This window comes from Corapipo altera, unplaced genomic scaffold (assembly GCF_003945725.1).
Source record: "Corapipo altera isolate COAL_440 unplaced genomic scaffold, ASM394572v1 55, whole genome shotgun sequence".
Taxonomy (NCBI): domain Eukaryota; kingdom Metazoa; phylum Chordata; class Aves; order Passeriformes; family Pipridae; genus Corapipo; species Corapipo altera.
The window spans coordinates 819,903-837,459 of record NW_020884882.1 but is presented as its reverse complement, the minus strand read 5'-3'; the positions used below and the strand labels follow the sequence as shown (position 1 = coordinate 837,459).

General features: G+C 44.1%; 1 protein-coding gene across 1 annotated transcript in view; it reads left to right on the top strand.

Moving 5' to 3' along the window:
• The window catches only part of DOCK3 (dedicator of cytokinesis 3), a 172,301-nt gene extending 159,951 nt beyond the window's left edge, over positions 1-12,350 (top strand). The window contains exons 51-55 of the mRNA XM_027640285.1: positions 2,233-2,351; positions 3,278-3,365; positions 6,600-6,722; positions 7,284-7,366; positions 7,845-12,350. Of these exons, the coding sequence (XP_027496086.1) occupies positions 2,233-2,351; positions 3,278-3,365; positions 6,600-6,722; positions 7,284-7,366; positions 7,845-8,351 (920 nt within the window). The 3' untranslated portion in view covers positions 8,352-12,350. The remainder of the gene's footprint in view (positions 1-2,232; positions 2,352-3,277; positions 3,366-6,599; positions 6,723-7,283; positions 7,367-7,844) is intronic.
• The last annotated feature ends 5,207 nt before the right edge of the window (positions 12,351-17,557 follow it).

Here is a 17,557-nt window from a genome sequence, read left to right as displayed (position 1 = left end):
CTTTTTAAAGCAAAAACCGTTTTCATAGCAGTAATGGAAGTGATGAATCAGGAGAAAAGATTCAATGAGTTTGGAGTTTAACTACATAAATGTTCAGTTTCATTCCTTAAAACTAATACTTGTCATAAGTGGATTAACATATTTATAATTAAAAAAGAAAAACTACCTCTGGCTTCAGCACAGGTTTTCCTTTCTCATTAGTAAGTGCCTGCAGTGCTGCACACACCAAGTGCACCAAGCTACATGCTAAAAGGAGTCAGCCCTGCCACATGCTGCAGTATTTTATATGGCCACTGGCTGCTCTGGAAGCTTCTAAGAGCCTTTTTTTGACTTTGCTTTTTAAGTTTTGCCAGTCCCTGAAAGGAGCTGTGGTGATTGTGCTCTCTACCTGTCCAAAGCAGCCCTACTTAATTTTGTTTGCAGACTGGACACTTGACATAATCTCTTAAAATTTTTATAGCTATAGTCAGTTACAAATTTAGGGTAGCAAACAGAAGAGCTGTTTTTTAAACTAGACTCTGCCAGCACATGTGAGATTTTTCACGTCATGAAATGCAAGGTCTAGGGAAACTGTAATCCCTTATAAATTGACAGCACAGAGGTGGTTTGCAACTTTGATATAAAAGAGCAAGGATGACAAGATAAATGAAAAGGGTAGAGTGTAGGTTGTGCTGTGCTGTAGTTCTGGGCACACCTAAAAGTTCAGCATCTTTACATTTGTCCTGCAGAACAGGACTATCTGTGACCTGTGAGTAAAAGACTCAGCACAAAGTGTTAACACTGTGTTCTCCAAGCTGATGTTGTACATAAGAGCAAAGAATGTCGTCTGATTATGTTTCTGTTCTATGTCTGGGGAGAAAATGAGTTCGGGACTAGAATGCAGATACTCTATGGCTGTTCATGTTGGAGTGGGGGTGTAGATTAATCTGGCATCTGCCCCCCCAATGGAATTGTTGCAATTGTAGGACCTTATCCTGCATTCTGCTGGACACATTGTTCCTTCCACTGTGTGCTGAATATCAGTCCCAAAAACTGCATGTTTGCTTTTGCTGGGGTAAAAGCTGCATCAGCCAGCACCAATGCCTTTGCTCATATGTTGGAGTGCTGTCCAGGTAATGTGTGTGGTTGTGGAAGTTTGCCAGAGGGGGCATGTATTCCCCAAAAGCCGGCATGGCTCTGTAATGCGCTGTGTGCTGCCATCTGTTCAGTGCGTGTCTGTGACGCAGTCAAACAATGAGTGCAAATTAAAGCTCACTTCAGCAGCTTCAGAACATCAATTCCTGCCTAATACTGTGCATCCCAAGGGATGTGTGTATCAGTAGTGTCAGACTTCAGGAAGTCACTAATGAGAATCATTCTTCTGGCAAACCCATTGTCAGCTGTTGCACATCAGAAGGCATATTGTTAGGTGGCACTCATCTTGAAGGACATGAGTCCCAAGTAATTCCACCTGCTAAGAAGCTGTTTACATGAATTACCCCATATCTTTAACAACAACTACACAGATAGATGAATTAAGCCTATTCCTGCTATATAATTCTTAAGTATTGGTAAATGTCCTGGTGTCATAAAAGGGCTCACTATAGCAACACTCTCAATAGTAATCATCATTACAGCAGCATTATAAGCAAAGTGCCACTTACACTTAAGGAAAATTGTGTTTATTATTGGGCTTTGTTTTGCTTTAACAAGAGGAAGCTGGCCAAGGTATCACCAACTAAATGGCACCACTTACCTCTAGCAGACCTGAGGAATGAAGTACCTTCCCGTAGCTTCCTGCTTTCACTGAACGGTGCATCTCAAGCTTTTATCCCCTTCTTCCACATTCAGTCCTAAAATGCACAATTTTAAGGCATTTCTGTTACTCTGCAATACTTTATGAGGGCAGGGGAGCATTAGGCGCTGTACAGCACAGCCACAGCCGATTCCACACAGATGCCCACTCTTTCCTTTGTTTAAGAGGAAGCACTTTGCAACATACAACTAGGGATGCATACACCTTACACACCTTCCGTGCTATGTCCTTAACTGTATATAACAAGCCAGTTCTTACTCCATCCTCGTGCTATGCACCCACCAACAGTCAGCTGCTTAGTGGGCTCGGCACCATGTTCCTTTGAGTCCTGTGAGATCATCCGTCCGAACTATTGCACAGGAGGCCTAAATCCCTGGGCATGCAGAGACCTGGCTGTTGTTTGTCCCGTGTACGTGATTATTCTCACTTGTTTACAGGCTCTCCCTCTCTACCAGATAAGTACCGGCACTCTCGGGAGATGATGATGTTGCTGCCAGCCCACCGGGACCGGCCCAGCAGCGCCATGTATCCCGCAGCTATCATGGAAAATGGACAGGTAGCAGCTCCAATTTTTTTTCTGTGTCAGTTCAACCACCCGAAACTGTGACTTTATATTTACTGGTTCTGATGACCTTAAAGCACTTTCCTTTTTATTTTTGCAAAGCACAGCAACTTAATTGGGATCATTTTCAGAGGTGACGCAGAACTTTTCATATTAATCCCTCCCTGGAGTCACCCACTCTGGCAGTCAAGTGATAAAAATTGTAATGACTGTTAAAACTGCAGATACACCCTGTAAAAATGAACTCTCCTTATCTTACTTCCCAACTTTATCCTGTAAGCCCTGGTCCTCTGCAAGTCATCATACCATGTTATTTATTCATTTTTTTAGAACCACAGCCATCCTGCAGTCTAGCCTCGAAGTTGATTCTAAATAGCTTTATGGTGATTTCCAGAGGTATCAAAAAACCATGAGGGGCTGAAATAATATATTGATAGAGGGTCTCCAAACAGTCTGTGCCCACATCTACATTTGTCTCTGGAAAATTGAAGAATTCAGAGTGTGCATTTAAATCTGGCCCCAGCCTGCACTTCTGAAGGGAATCTCCTGATCATGCCCACTTCAGCTCACCTCAGAGAACTGTCTCAGAGCATGCAAACTCAAACAAAACCAAAGCCGAAGGTAAGCTCCAGAAGGGCCCAGGGTGCATTCCAGGTGATAAAGGGCACAAGGGCAGGCTAGAGCTAGTCTGAAATAACTCCTCCAGAGAACACAAGCTGCAGGGACTGGGGGCCCTCAGCACTGTTACACCCTGGAGACCCACTGCCATTGCACTGCAGGACTTGCCAATGCAGGCACAGCCTAAGGTTCCCTTTAAACCTTCAGATGAACTTTCTTTGCTTAAGAAAAGTGAAGAGAAAGCTGTTGCCCCAGCTGGTCTGTAACTTTTAACTCTTCTTTGCCGACTTTTCCTCCCTTAGCCTCCAAATTTCCAGCGCGCCTTGATCCAGCAAATGATTGGACCATGCAAACCTTGCAGTGATCCCAACCTGTCCGTGGCTGAGAAAGGTACTCCTTTGACCCTAGTTAGCTGCTTGCTAAAATAGTATTCTTCTGGTCATGCTCCAGCAAGTAACGAATGGGCTTCTGCATTTCCTGGCAGAGTGCATTCTCTCACGCTTTTCTAATTAACAGTTTAATTAACTGGGCCTTCTGCCAATCTGTAGTCATTTCAGAAGGGTGGGGTTGCACGAGCCTCTCTATTTCAGAAAGTTTTCTGAGTTTAGCACTTTGTTATTGAAACAAATCCTGCAGCTTTTATCAAGCAAAACTTCCAAAGCAGCAAATGAGAAGATACCTAAGAAGAGTGCAACATTTGGACCATGTTTTTTAATAATGAGATATACTGGGGGTTTTTAGGATGCATTTATTGCTCTAAATATGAATGTTCTTTGTAATCCCTCTCTGAGGTGGTTTTATATTTATTTAGCATTGGGAATATATGCATTTTTAATTTGTTGCTCTGAAAAAAAGCAGGCAGAGGCCCTGCAGGGGGGAAAAAAAAAAAAAAAAGAAAGACTTCGTTTGGTGTAACAGAAAAGGAGGAGTTTGTGAAAGGGGTGCCATGGACAAAGCGATGGGCTCAAAAATTACCTGAAAGGCAGCGTTCTGAAAAAGCAGTCCTGAGTCAAAATCTGAGACAAGGATGCTGCCTAAGCAAGCAACAGTCATGTGTATGGCTGGGAAAAATGGTATCTTAAAAGATTTTTAAGGCCAGGAAAGACCATTGCACCTCTCTAGTCCGACCTGTAATACACTTGGATTTTTACCAATCTTTTTGTTTCAGTAACTGTGCCAGAAGTAAACTGTACCTTCTTGAAAAAAAATCCAAATTTTATTTTAGAATTTCTAGTGAATCAGAATTCCCTACTTTAACAATGTGCCAGCCTTACAGAGCAGTCCAGATCAAAATCAAAAGCCAACATCCAGTTCTGATTAAATGCAGAATGATGACTTGATGACAGTAATGAGTGATGACAACAGAGAGTTAAGACTGGGGAGTGAGGGATTAAGAGCTCCATCTTAGTTTGAACCAAACAGATGCCAGAGATGGTGAGATCTTTATACTGGAGAGGAGAAAGACCTGGAAAAGGAAGGTAGATAAATATTTATTGCCTGTCTAGGAAAAAAATACTTGGATTTGTATTTGTGGGAAATATTATACAAGAGTGTGGTATTCAGTGCAAAGAGATCAAAGATAGAATCCCCCTCCAGGAGCCCAAAGAAGACACAGGTGTTGTTCCCTAGTTGTTTGTAGGGGCTGGTGGGACAGGACTCCCAGCTCTTGTGCCAGGCTGGTGGCAAAGATGCAGTGACAGGCACTTTGGCAGGCCTTGAACCCACATCATCCTTTGAAGTCAGGGTGCCATCTGCCTTGGATTTTGTTAACAGTCACAGCCATGAATTTCCCCACCCCCTCCTTGCCCTGTCGGAAGCTCCTCTCAGTAATTCTCACTGACAGGGGTGACATCAGTCGCCCCGAGCAGAATGGTTCAAATGCAGCTTCCCTGCTAATTAAACTTGGCCACTGAGCCACTGAACACTGTTATGGAGAGACATGGGCTGGGACAGAGCACGAGGAGCTCCCTGCTTAGGTTCTCCCCTGAAGCATTTTGGATAAAAGGCCGGTTTTAACAGGCAGCAGCAACTCTCCAAAATCATTTGACCTTCAGATGATTTCCAGAACTTCTAAATACTCATAAGGCTGTGAATGAGGGAACAATAAGAAAATATAAATGGATTTTGCACTGGGATACCATGTGCTCTTCTTCATATTCTTATTCTGCATCTCAGTGTTCTAAAAAACAAACAAAACCAAGCACAACAAGAGGTTTGCAGTCCAAGCAAATCAGGTTTCCTCTCTGTATCACTTGATGCTGGGGTTTGCAGGCAAGATGAGTATAGCTGGCACTGCTGTCCCTGTTCTCTATCAATATTCTTAGTGTCTTCTCCATATTCCTTTCTCAGGTTGACGGTCTCTCTTTAAAAACAACATTTACTTTTATATTTTTATGGGGTTTGTTCTGCCTTATGAAGCTGTCACTTTGTGATCTTTTTTACTTTAGGGAATTTTAGGCCTTTGGGAGCCTGTGCTTGGGCTAAATCACAAACTAGGGAGAAAAAAAAAAAAGAGAAACCTTTCAAAATCATTTTAGAAAAGAAATGCACCAGAAATGGCTGCAGGCATTTTAATTACGGAGAAATCCTCTTTAGATGTCAAACTCCATGTTTATTTCTCCAAGCTTCCATTTTCCAAACTGAAGATGGAAAAAGCTATTTTTATCTCAGCTTTCATTGACAGGCTCAGTGAATTACTTTATTTTTTTTCTTTGCTAATCTGAAGAAATTGCTTATTTGTTTTTAAACAAACATACAGTTACTGCACACCTCGTCTCAGAATAAACCAAGTCTTATTTGGAAGAAAGGAAGGTGCATTTTAATAATGTTTAAGGTTGACGGAATTCTCAAGATCTTGAAAAAGGTTCATGTTAGAAAGAAGCAGCTTCTATTTCTATGAAAAAACAAGTTTGGGAAGATTGTACCCACTGTGAGTTATATGAAGTAAATGTTCTCTCTGCTTCCTGATTCACAAAGACTTAGGAATTTCACAAGATCTGTTCAGGTGACTTTGTGATACAAGGAGGCCAAACTGCTGTCCTTAAATATTTTGTGATCTAAATTCTTGATCAGCTCTACAGCTTAGTAAATCCAGGCTTTGAAGTCATGATTTCTTTTGCAACGGATTGAGGTGTAATTTCCTTCATGTCTTTTATTCAGTCCTCACTTATCCTGTAGTGCAGACACAGCCTGTCCTGTGTTTCCAGAGGGTTCTGCCACATGTTCTCTTCTGCTCTGTCACCGCTCACACCTGAGATACAGCTCAACTCACACCTGAGATACAGCTGCCCTTCCATCACTAGGATTTCATTTTTACCTACTCTCTGGCTTGCAAAAAAACCCTCCCAGAGTTCTACTGCTCTTCAAACTTGCTAGAAATGAGCCAAGGGGTGATGGAGGGGAGCTGGGCACACTAACCCTGCGATCACCTAACTCTTGCTTCCTTAACAAAGCCTCTGTAAACTTAACTCACTGTAGACTAGACGGTGCCTTTCTGTGCTTTCAATCCTGCCCCTCACCGAGTCCCTGGAATCTGTCTCTCTGCTGCTGAAGAGCACACCGAAAAGCCTGGCCCCACAACCCCCCTGTAATGTTACCCCAGTTACATCTGTTTCAATCCTTCAGCTGTGCCAGCAGCACCCAGTAGCTGGAGCCTGGACAGCGGAACCCGGGAGGCCCTGCCATTCCTGTCTGCCCACGTTGGGAGCATCCTGGCCCCACCAGTGCCTCCCCGAAGCCTGCCCCATGGTAAGGACGTGCCCAGCAGGCCTGCAGTCATGCACACATAAATCCAGACCACCTAAAAGCTGACCTTAGCCTTTTTCCCCCCTAAAAACAATCAGAACAAAAACCCACAGTCTTTCCTGGTCTGCTAGGTTTCCAATTTTTTTTTTTCCAAAATCTTCAAATTATTGCACTCCTTACAGCAGTGTGGACTTGTGCATATTTGGGGACTAGAATTAGGTGTGAGAGCACTGAAGTTTGGCTCGGTTTCTTACCAATGACCAACTTCAGCAGTAATTTAAGGTTAAAAAGCTGTTAAAAGAAACTTCAAATGTTCATCATTTACGAGCCTGTTGCCTTGCCATGAGATCCTTGATAACAGGGGTGGGTGGAAGTTTATCACTGCACTGAAGTTCTCCTTAGCAGTGTGTGTGTGTGTGACAGATGCACTCGGCAGTGCCCATCAGACAGGCAGCCCTAGGTTGGAGTTACCAGCATTTGGAGCTGTTACCTGGCTTTACAGTTCTGAACCCAGCTCTGTGGCTGCAGCACAAGTCTGCATTTCTGATCCTTGTCTCGTTCCAGGACACTACTCACTGCACTTTGATGCCTTCCACCACCAGCTCAGTGATGCTCCTCCTGCGCTGCCTGCACGAACACTGCGCAAGGTAATGGCAGGAGAGCAGAGAGGGATGTAGGACAGTAAGAGACTCCCGGAGGAATCCCCCTCCTCTGCTCCCACCAAACAGCTTCTGAATACAGAAACACTATTTCTAACATGGTAATAACTTGCACTTGAGAAAATCCACTGAAAGCTCACAACCTGCTCCAAAGTTGAGTTCTGTAGAAATAACTTGTGTTGTAGGCCCTTCCCTTTTCCTTCTTTGCACCATCTGCTGTGATTTCAGCACCCTGATCATCACCTCAGCTACTGTTTCTCTAACAGCTCTGGTGTTGTAGAGTGCACTTGTCAGCCCAAAAGTGGTACTTCTATACCTGTAAACCAATAATCATTGACATTTTGAAGACAAATGGAATTGCTCTGTTGTTCACAACACTGTCAAAAGCTGAAATGGGGAACACCACACAAGATGCAGCATTGCCTCCTTTGTCAGTTTTAACCTGGTTTTGTTTTTCTCCAAACAGTCCCCTCTTCATCCTATCCCTGCATCGCCCACCAGTCCGCAGTCTGGTCTAGATGGGAGTAACTCCACTTTGTCCGGCAGTGCCAGCAGTGGTGTCTCTTCCTTGAGTGAGAGCAATTTTGGACATTCTTCTGAACCACCTCCTCGCACAGACACCATGGATTCTGTCCCCAGCCAGGCCTGGAACACTGATGAAGATCTAGAGACACCCTACCTCCCTGTCAGGTACAGTCTCTCTGAGCCTGATGTCCTGGAGTCGCTCAAATCCCAGCCATGCCGAAGCCACTCTGCTCCGTCTGGAGTCATTCCTCAGGACACCATGGACCCTCCTGCTCTGCCCCCCAAACCTTACCACTCCCGGCTGCCAAACATGGAGAACGAGGAGGGGATGATCATTGAAGATGATGACAAACACCGCCCCTTGCACCGTAAAGTGTCCCAACCAGTGAGTGGTGGAAAGGAAGAGCAGGCCAGGGTAGCATGGGAGCACGGCATCACTGAGCAGTAGGGACAGCTCCTGGCACACAGCTGGCATCGGCATTCCAGGTCTGGACACAACAGAGAGAGAGAGAGCAGGACTCGGAGAACAGCAAACCGACTTTCTACTGCCGCAAGTTTATGTCTGAAGCCCACATGAGCAACTGGGCCAGCATGGGAGGTTGCTGCTTTCCTTTTTAAGTTCTTTTTACACCTTTCCGTTCCGTTTTTTAACTTTCTGTGTAGTGGACAGTTTATTCCTTCTGCAGTTTCTTAACCACATCCTATGGCACACGAGCCATAGAGACTTGCAGAAGCTGAAAAATACGATTTTAAGCGGAGGGGGGAAAAGGGGGGAACGTGGCAAGTTTTGAAGCTGCTTTCCTCCCAGTTTGAGACGCACATGAGTAGAAGCAGTTGCACTAGGGACATATTTCTTTGCTGTACAGAATTGAAAGCTCATTGCTGAAATCAGGGATTCTATGAACTGTCAGGCTGGAAGGTGCATGAGCTGCAGGCAGTGGAAAGATGGCAATTCTAAGAAGAAATTGGCTCTTTTGAGAGCAGGATTGTACATATCTGTGCAGTGATCTCCCTGCATTGGTTCATAGGTGCTGAGGCAATCTAACCAGTGCTGATGCACTGATCTCCAAGGTATCATTTCCAACAAACTCTGCCTCCTTTGTTTTTTATGTACTGTTTGATTTCTTAAATTTTGCTTTCACTGGCTAAGCCAACCTGCTTTCTCATGGGAATCACGTGTTATTCATCTGTGCTACAGAATGAGAGGAGGTTGGTAGCCACTGGAGCTACAACCTCACTGTAAGCCTTTCCCATGCCCAGCTTTGGGCAGGCTGTTGACACCAGCATTTCTATTCCAGTTTAAAACAAAACCAACCAAATTGAGTTTCTCATGCCACAAGCTGGTTGATGACCCAGCCAGTAAAGAAAGGGTGGCTTCAATGCATCATATCCAACAATCCTTGCCTCAGGGCTGAACATCACAATTCTCACCAATTTCCATCACCCAGGAGCTGAGATTCATTCCATGTTAACTCAATATCCTCAGTCCCTCCCAAAAACTCACTGCAGCTGGTGTGAGAAGGAATCTCCCATCTCAGAGTAGACAGAAAACACCAAGACTCCAGCAATGCCCGGTATCCAGTGTACACCCCAGAGTCAGGGACCTTAAAGGCAACCTGTAAAGAACAAGTGTTTGTTTCCTCTTTTGCTTCTTTAGAATGTGTAGTAAGAGCTGCTGCTTCTCTCTTCTGGAGAGTTTGATTTCTTTTTTCTTTTCTCCTCAGGCAGCAATACAGCCTTTTCCCCATCCCATCTTTTTTTTTTTATGCATAGGCCCCAGAAAGAGCTGAAGAACATTGAGGGGTTGGGGAACAAACCACACCACACAAACCAGAACTGTGCAGAGGTGAAGACAGTATGAGTCTATGACCACAAAACAAGCTTTTTAATCAGCGTTTGCATAGTTCAGGGGAAAAAAGTCTGTGGGTAATAGTGTTCTTTACAAAGAACAGATCTTGGCTATAAGAAACCTTTTATTCCTGTTTTCATATTTTTCAAGAAACTTTCAGTCAGGATAGTATAAAATATTTAATATTTGAAGATAAACAAGCTATGTTCCTTCCCCTTGCCATGCCCACACACATTTTAGCCTTCCTTTTAACCTTTTCACCTGCAGACTGTAAAGCACACTCCATAGGGTGGAAACAGAACTCCCTCTGTCCTACCACTGAAAAACCTGAAGCACATTCAAATAAGACACTTACCTCCACCCTGTAATTAGTGCCAGAAACAGGAACAGCACTCACCTTTCATCTTCAATTCTTGTCCTAACTGCTCAGTTTCTCCTGCTAAAAACAGCATAAAGAAGCAAAAAAGGATATTAAAAATCTTTTACAGGTCACCTTTAGCACTACCTCTAAATACAGTGACTGGGCAGAGTACGTGGCTTCTGAACTGGCTAAAGATGGTCTGGCTGTATGAAGTCTGGACTCAGCAGTTGTGTGAAAGGGATTTTAAGAGGATTTGTTTATTTTCTTTCTCCAGCTCTAGCCCATGCAAAACTACTAAGTTAAGGATTTGTTTCTTAAATGGCCTATTTGGCTGGAACAAAGTCTCTCTTGCTTCCTCTATTTTGTTACTAACACAGGCTGCTTGTAATCATTATATCCTTCACAATTAAGACAACGATAATAAAAACTGGCCCATAGTGAATGTTTCATCTCTAGCAGGAAGGAGAGTTTTCCAATGCAAGGACAGTCCTAAATGTTAAGGAACCAAGCTGGATCTCTGGTACAGAAGATATATATAAAAACAATTCAAAAATATGTTTTTGGTAAAGGTAAGTCAAGGTAATTCCTTAGAAATGGGTGATATGTTTTCACATATGCTATTCTCCAGTCCCACTGAGACTCTTCCAGTGAAGTTTTTAAAATAACTTACTATTCAGTTCCAATTCCCTTGCCCCTGGTTTTGTTTTTCTTTTTGGCAGCAAGACTAAAAGTAGTAAATGTAGTGACTTACCGAGCTTCCTTAACTTGGAAAAACCAGCAGGTCTAGCAAATAAAACTTTGCAGAACCAAGAATGCAACTAAAGTGGGACTGAGTCCCAGGCACCTGGAAAACCTGCTCACTAGAGCTCTAATCAGTCTCTCAAAACACATCATCCTGCTCTGATTAGAGACATGGTACAACAGCAGTGAGTCCATGGGGAATCTGACATTCCCATGTATTTGTAAGGGTTCAGAGGTCAATCAGGTGATGTACACAAATACCTAATTTATGGCAGGTCCACACAAAGAAGGATGGAATAAATTGCTGAATTTACCAAATTTAAGCCTCTCTGGAGTTAAATTTCTTTTATGGTTCTGATATCTACCAAGTACTCTGCTTCCCTTTTCAGTGTTTGCCTTAAAGGGACAGAATATAGAAAGACTTATTATTAAAATATTGTGAATCTTGGAATTAATATTGCTTGGAACTACTTCTCTGTATGGTGAGGTGTCTTTTAGCATAGTACAACTCCAACATCAAGCTCAGTCCTGGAGTAGGGGGAAGCAACAGCAGTTGTTGCACTTGCCCAACGGGATTTGAAGAGCCCTTGTATAAACCACAGCAAGAGGATGTTTTGAACAGGACCTTGACATTTTATACCTAGCTCTAATTCAAACTTCAGTGTACTTGCCTTCATTGGGTTTTCTTTGCATAACAAAATAGCATGTGCATTCCTGAGAAAATTGGTGGAATTCTGCTATAAATCTCTCCATCATCCGTGTACCTGCTGGCCCCATCTGAAACAAAATTGAGAAGGAACTACAGTGATAGAAGAAAAGCACTTAATTTCTCTGAATCCTATTTTTTTTTTCCAATGGTTGGGTTGGTTTTATTACTGTGTACAAGACTCAGATTCTTTTTTGACTTTTCCTCTTTGTTTTTTAGCTTACTTGCCCTTTTTTAGGTAAGGGATATTGCATATCCTTTCTGTGGGAGTATCAGCCAAAACTGGGGAGGCTGGAGAGAGCAAGAGCCTTTGGGAAACAAATTATGTGATATTTAAAATTTCCTCTGATCATGCTTCTTTGTAAATACCCCCATTTGAATGCTGTGTATTTGTACAGGAAATTGAGCAAAAAATGTATAGATTGTGATGTCTGACTGGTATTCTGCCCTGTAAATGTGTTTTTAACCTCTGGCATTCTGTGCTTATTTAAAAAAAAAAAAAAAGGCAAAAACCTCTAACCACTTCTCTTTTGTGTATTCATGTTTAAAATAAATCGAAAACAGCTATCTTATCTATAATGGAAATCAAATTCAAAAGGAAAAATTAATTTGTACAAGTGTCCTAAAGGTACTTCATTGTATATATTGTGATAGCATGTTTCCAGAACCAACAAATAAGTGGTGTGAATTTTAGATGTAAATATCTGCCGTTTGTTTTGGGTTCCTTTCCCTTACCCCATTCACTCGACTGCTGTGATGTGGAATTAAAGATTAATACCTGAGATTAAAACAGTGCAGCTGTATGTTCATTGCTGTCCTCTAGGCAGGGGTATCCATGGGCTGCTCCCAACATCCACAAGGGACAGGGGAACAGCCATCCCTTCCCACCTTTGGGTGCATGAGGAAAAGGGGGAGCAACCTAAAGGACCTTGTGTGTGGTGAGGGAACAGCTTCCACGTTATTCTTTTAGCTGACAGTGTGTTATTTTATTTAATATTAATTTCCTAAAACAAGCATCAGGCATATCCTCCACCTGGTCTAGTCAGGTAGATGTACATGGCACATGCAACAGCCCCAGAAAAAGTTTGGGGATAACTGTTTCAGAGACAAAGGGAATGGGATTAGCTCTCCAGCAGGTATCTGTGGAGTGGCTTGTGCCACATAGTTACTAGCTGGGGTTAAACCACCACTGTCTCACTGTCTAGATTGCTACTTGTTTTTTGCTGTAGTACTTGTAAACTAATAATTTTAACAGCACAGATGTGAAAAAAAATAGTAGTTAAGGCACATAGGATCACAGGATTTTGGAATTCAAAGCTACAGTGACTTCTACAGATACATGCATTTTTTTCATTACCATTAATAAACCAGGTCCAAGTACAGGAAACAAAAAGTAACTCGTTTTATCTCTTGACAAACCAACAAAAAAACTTATGAAACTTGTCTCAAGAGACATTTAGCAGTAAAACATACAAAAATATGACTCTTCAGCTGGTCATAGTGTACATGGACTGCCAAGCATTCAGGACACACCACATACAAATACTGAGAAGAGAAGCTGTAACAAGGTACTTCAGAAGTGCATCTAAGATACCAAAGTGTGGCTTAGCTAAAGTGTTCACCTGATGCCTGAAGAAGCCTGTGTCAGTCATGGCATTGAATCACAGAAAAGACCTCCAAGATCATCAAGTCCAACCTTCAGCCAAATACTACCATGCCCACTGAGCCATATGGTGAAGTGTCACACCCACTCATTTTTTGAACACTTCCAGGGATGTGATTCCACCACCTCCCTGGGCAGCCCATTCCAATGCTTAACCACCCTTTCAGTGAAGAAATCTTTTCCTAATATCCAACCTGATGCTCCCCTGGCACAGTGTGAGGCCATTTCCCATTCTATTGATAGTTAATGGAAGAAGAGGCAGACCCCCAGCTGGCTACAACCTCCTTCCAGGTAGTTGCAGAGAGCAGTAACTGAGCCTCCTTTTCTCAAGGCTAAACACCCCCAGTACCCTCAGCTGCTCCTTGTAGGACATACTCTCCAGACCCTTCACACTGTCTTCTATCAGACCCTTTGAGTCTGTTCCCAGCCAGACTTACCAAATATTAAATATTTTTTTCTATTCAGATAAAAAAATATTTTTTTAATTCAGGTAAAAAATATTAACCAAGCATAGGAAATAAAACCTGCATTTGGCACAACAAAAGGTGTGTGAAGCCCTCAGCTTTAAACAAGAGTTAAAAAAATATTCTAGTTTCTGTTAAAACCAACAGAACAGTTTTTTCAGTGCAAGTCAAACACTTTATTTAAGCCAAGGCGACATCAGTCAGATTGAAATATAAATCCCATGTCCAAACACCTCCCCTTATCTAAATAAGAAAACTTCAGCACAGTTTCAATATATGACTTGTGCGACTCACTCAATATGAATTTCATTATAAAGCTGATAAGAGGAGACACCAAACCTCTAGAAACTACTCTAACCTGGCTGATAAAATTCAGCCCTTCACACCCTCTGCATAAATGGGTCTCTGTTTGTAGATGCCTCTTAAACCACGGGCACAGAGACACAGCATTTAGGAGGAAGAGGTCTGAGCTTGTCTGTCTTGACTGTTAGGAGAAGGTTCTCATACCACTGCTTCCTTTCCACAGGCTTTACTGGCAATTCCACATACATTAAATTTGGAATAGCAGATCTGTTACACTTGAGCTTCTATTCAGCATTCACTCACAGCAGTACTGCATTATTCCCTTTTCCCAAACTAACCTGGTTTCCCCTGCACCCCGACAGGACCTACTTCTTTATCCCCACAGACCAGCAGCTGAGGCTGAACCCCTTCATCCATCAGATTTGTGTTCTCAGACTGCAGAGCCAGCACAGGTCCAGCCCACACTGCAGCCTCACCACGAACACGCAGCTTCCTCCACTCACCCAACAAACCTCCCAATGACTCCGATCCCCACGGAGCCACCAAGCCCAGGAACGTCCCGGCTCACTCCGAACACGCTTCCAAAACACTGACCAGAAGTCACTAGAGGTTTACTCCTCACTCACCCCCAAGCTCCAACTCTAAGGCTGGGATCATTCCCCAGCACAGTAACTCTCCTAATTCCCAGCACCTCACTTTTTCAGTGCTCTTTGCATTTAGCTCATGCTCTGACCAAACCCAGAGCCAGACACTTCACAAGCACAGGGAACAAACACAACCAGCTCTGTCCCTCCCATTGTCCTGCAGGTACAGCAGTGGAGTGGACCCAGCACTGGGGCCTCCCCAGGAGGGAGCTAACACTGTGTTCCATCACTACTGCACAGCCTGGGACAGGAGTGGGAACCCTGAGCACTGGCTCCTGCACCCTCTGCATCTTCCTAATATCGATGTAAAACTCCACAGACATTTTGTCTCTCTCGTTCTCACACACAAGAACTCATCCCTTTGTTCTTGTCAGATTCCTCTTTATTCTGAAGAGGGAATGAACTGATGAGTATCCTCCTGCAGCTGTAGGTTTAGCTCAAACATTAAAATGTGACAGTAGAAAGGAGCTAAAGCTTCCTTAACAACTAAGAAGCTTTAAACAGTAACACCAGCCAACTTTTCCATCCAGAACTAAATCCTTAACCCAATCCTTTTTTTAAAGGACAGCACTAGGAACCACGAATCCAGATGCAACTCCAAGAATCCTGAGCACGTGACACTGCAAAAATGTATCTGAGGCTCAGCCAGTGTTCTACTACCACTTACTGCTTACACCTGAGGAAATTAAAGACCACATTTAAAAAAAAAGAAAAGTAAAAAACCAGGGTTTTAATTTTTCAATACCCCTCCAACTTGAGCTGGTAGCAGTCTGAATGTCCCAACAGCACAAGCTCTCCATCACTAAGGTTTCAGACAGAACAAATCCCTAATGCTCCAGAGAGACAGTGGCTGGAGGGTGATGGAAGGAACAGAGCCCCAGAAACCTCACCATGGATCAAAAAGAAGCAGAAGGTAAAATGAAGGCAATCCTTCCCAGCTGCTGGAACATTGGAAAGTAAACCATAAATAAATAGGGGAAAAAAATGGGTTTTTTTCAGACCCAACTGAGGATCCCATATTGAAATAGAGAGAGAAGCTCATTTCCCAATCCAAAACCAAATAAAACTGTTCCTATCCTGTCACACAGTCTGAGCTATAAAGATGTATAAAGCTCCTACTTTGTTTGAAGATGTTTCATAATTGCACTACTTTGGTAGTTAACCTTCCTCCTTATTGTGAAGCTCCCAAATTCTCTTAATGCCAAATTTAAGCCGTACTTCCAATTAATTAATAAGCACTACATCTCAGGGCTCTTTTGTCCACTATCCTGACAAGAAATAAAGGCATTTTAAGCCACCACTTCTCTGCACAACTAAGCAGTCAGCATGAGGTTAGAGAGATAACAACATCTAGAAAGGTGCAAAACCACCTTTCTTGACAAACACCTGTGCTGGGTTCACTCTGGCAAGACACAGTGTCCTAATTAGTGCTCACCTGCTGTGACCTTTGCTGAATCACCTGCTCCTCCCCCTCTCACCTCATCAGGCTTATCATTTGCAGCTGATGACCTGCAAGAACATTCTGATTAGACAGAATGTTTCCCCACAGCTCCCACCATGGCTTTGCCTGGGGCAGGCACAACCAGGCTGCCTCAGGAGCCTTTCTGGGCCAAGAGAGCCCACCGAGCTCCATGTGGGGTCCCTTGCTGTAGCACAGGGCTGTATGACCTTGCCTCTCCCTTCCTTCAGTAGAATGATATCCCAGACACACACAATAAACACACAGCCCCCAGGGAACTATTAACAGATGTGTGTGCTCCTACCCCCAACTTTGGGGCATTTCAGTTCTAAGCTCACAGGGTCGAGGATTGGTCAAGGTAGTTCCCAGCACATCCTGTGAAGGCTTTGGGAACAGAATGGGAGTCAAAAAAGATTTTCAGTTGGAAGGGACCAACAAGGATCAGCAAAATCCAACTCCTGGTCCTACACAGGACAATCTCGAGAATCACACCATGTGCCTGAACAAAAGGTGATTGGCCCAGTGACTGGGATGTTAAGTTGGAATTTTTAAAAAAATAGCAGTAATATTTTCTTTTTACTTGACTCTGCAAAAGCACCCACCCAAGAAGCCAGACACAAGCTGCATGCTGGTTGTTATTTTAACCTCTCAGCTCTCAGCTGTCCCACCTCAAAGCACCCAGTCCTTGGACCTCACAGGGTGTGCCCAAAGCCACTGAGCCCATCTCTGTCCGTCCCATCCCCTCACAGGACACATAGTCATAGAATCATAGAATGTTAAAGGGCTGGAATGGACCTTAAAGACCATCTAATTAATACAACTCCCTGCCATGGGCAAGGGACACTAGACCAGGTTGCTCCACATCCCATCCAACCTGGCCTTGAATGCTCCCAGGGATGGGGCAGCCACGGAGAATGGGCAGCTTGTGTCAGGGCCTCACCACCCTCACAGAGAAGAATTTCTTCCTACTACCTCACCTAAACTTTCTCTCTTTCAGTTTGTACCCACCACTCCTTGTCCTAACTCTATAGTTGCCAACGAAACGTCCCCAGGAGCCACCCACCCTGCAGCTTCTCTGCCCCGCCAAATTCCCTCCCTCTCCAGACAGATGCAGACACGACGCCACTCACCCTGCGGTGCCACGGAGCCTCGCACAACCCCTCTCCCCGCGGTGCCGCCCCGCCCGGGACTGTGAGGCGGCCCCGGCGGGCGGTGCCTCAGAGCGGGCCGGCCCCGCCCTCCCTCAGGTGTGAGGGCCTGCCCCTTTCCAAGATGGCGCCCGCAGGCCGCCCTCAGGCAGCGCGTGCGGACGCTTTTTCCCTTAACAAACATGGCGGCGAGGGGAGGCGAGTCCCGCCGCTCGCGCCCAATCACCGGCCGCCAACTCTCCCGTGGAGGCGGCAGCGCTACCAATGGGAGCTCGGAGCGTGGCGGCCTCGCGGAGAGCGGGCCAATGGGGCGGCG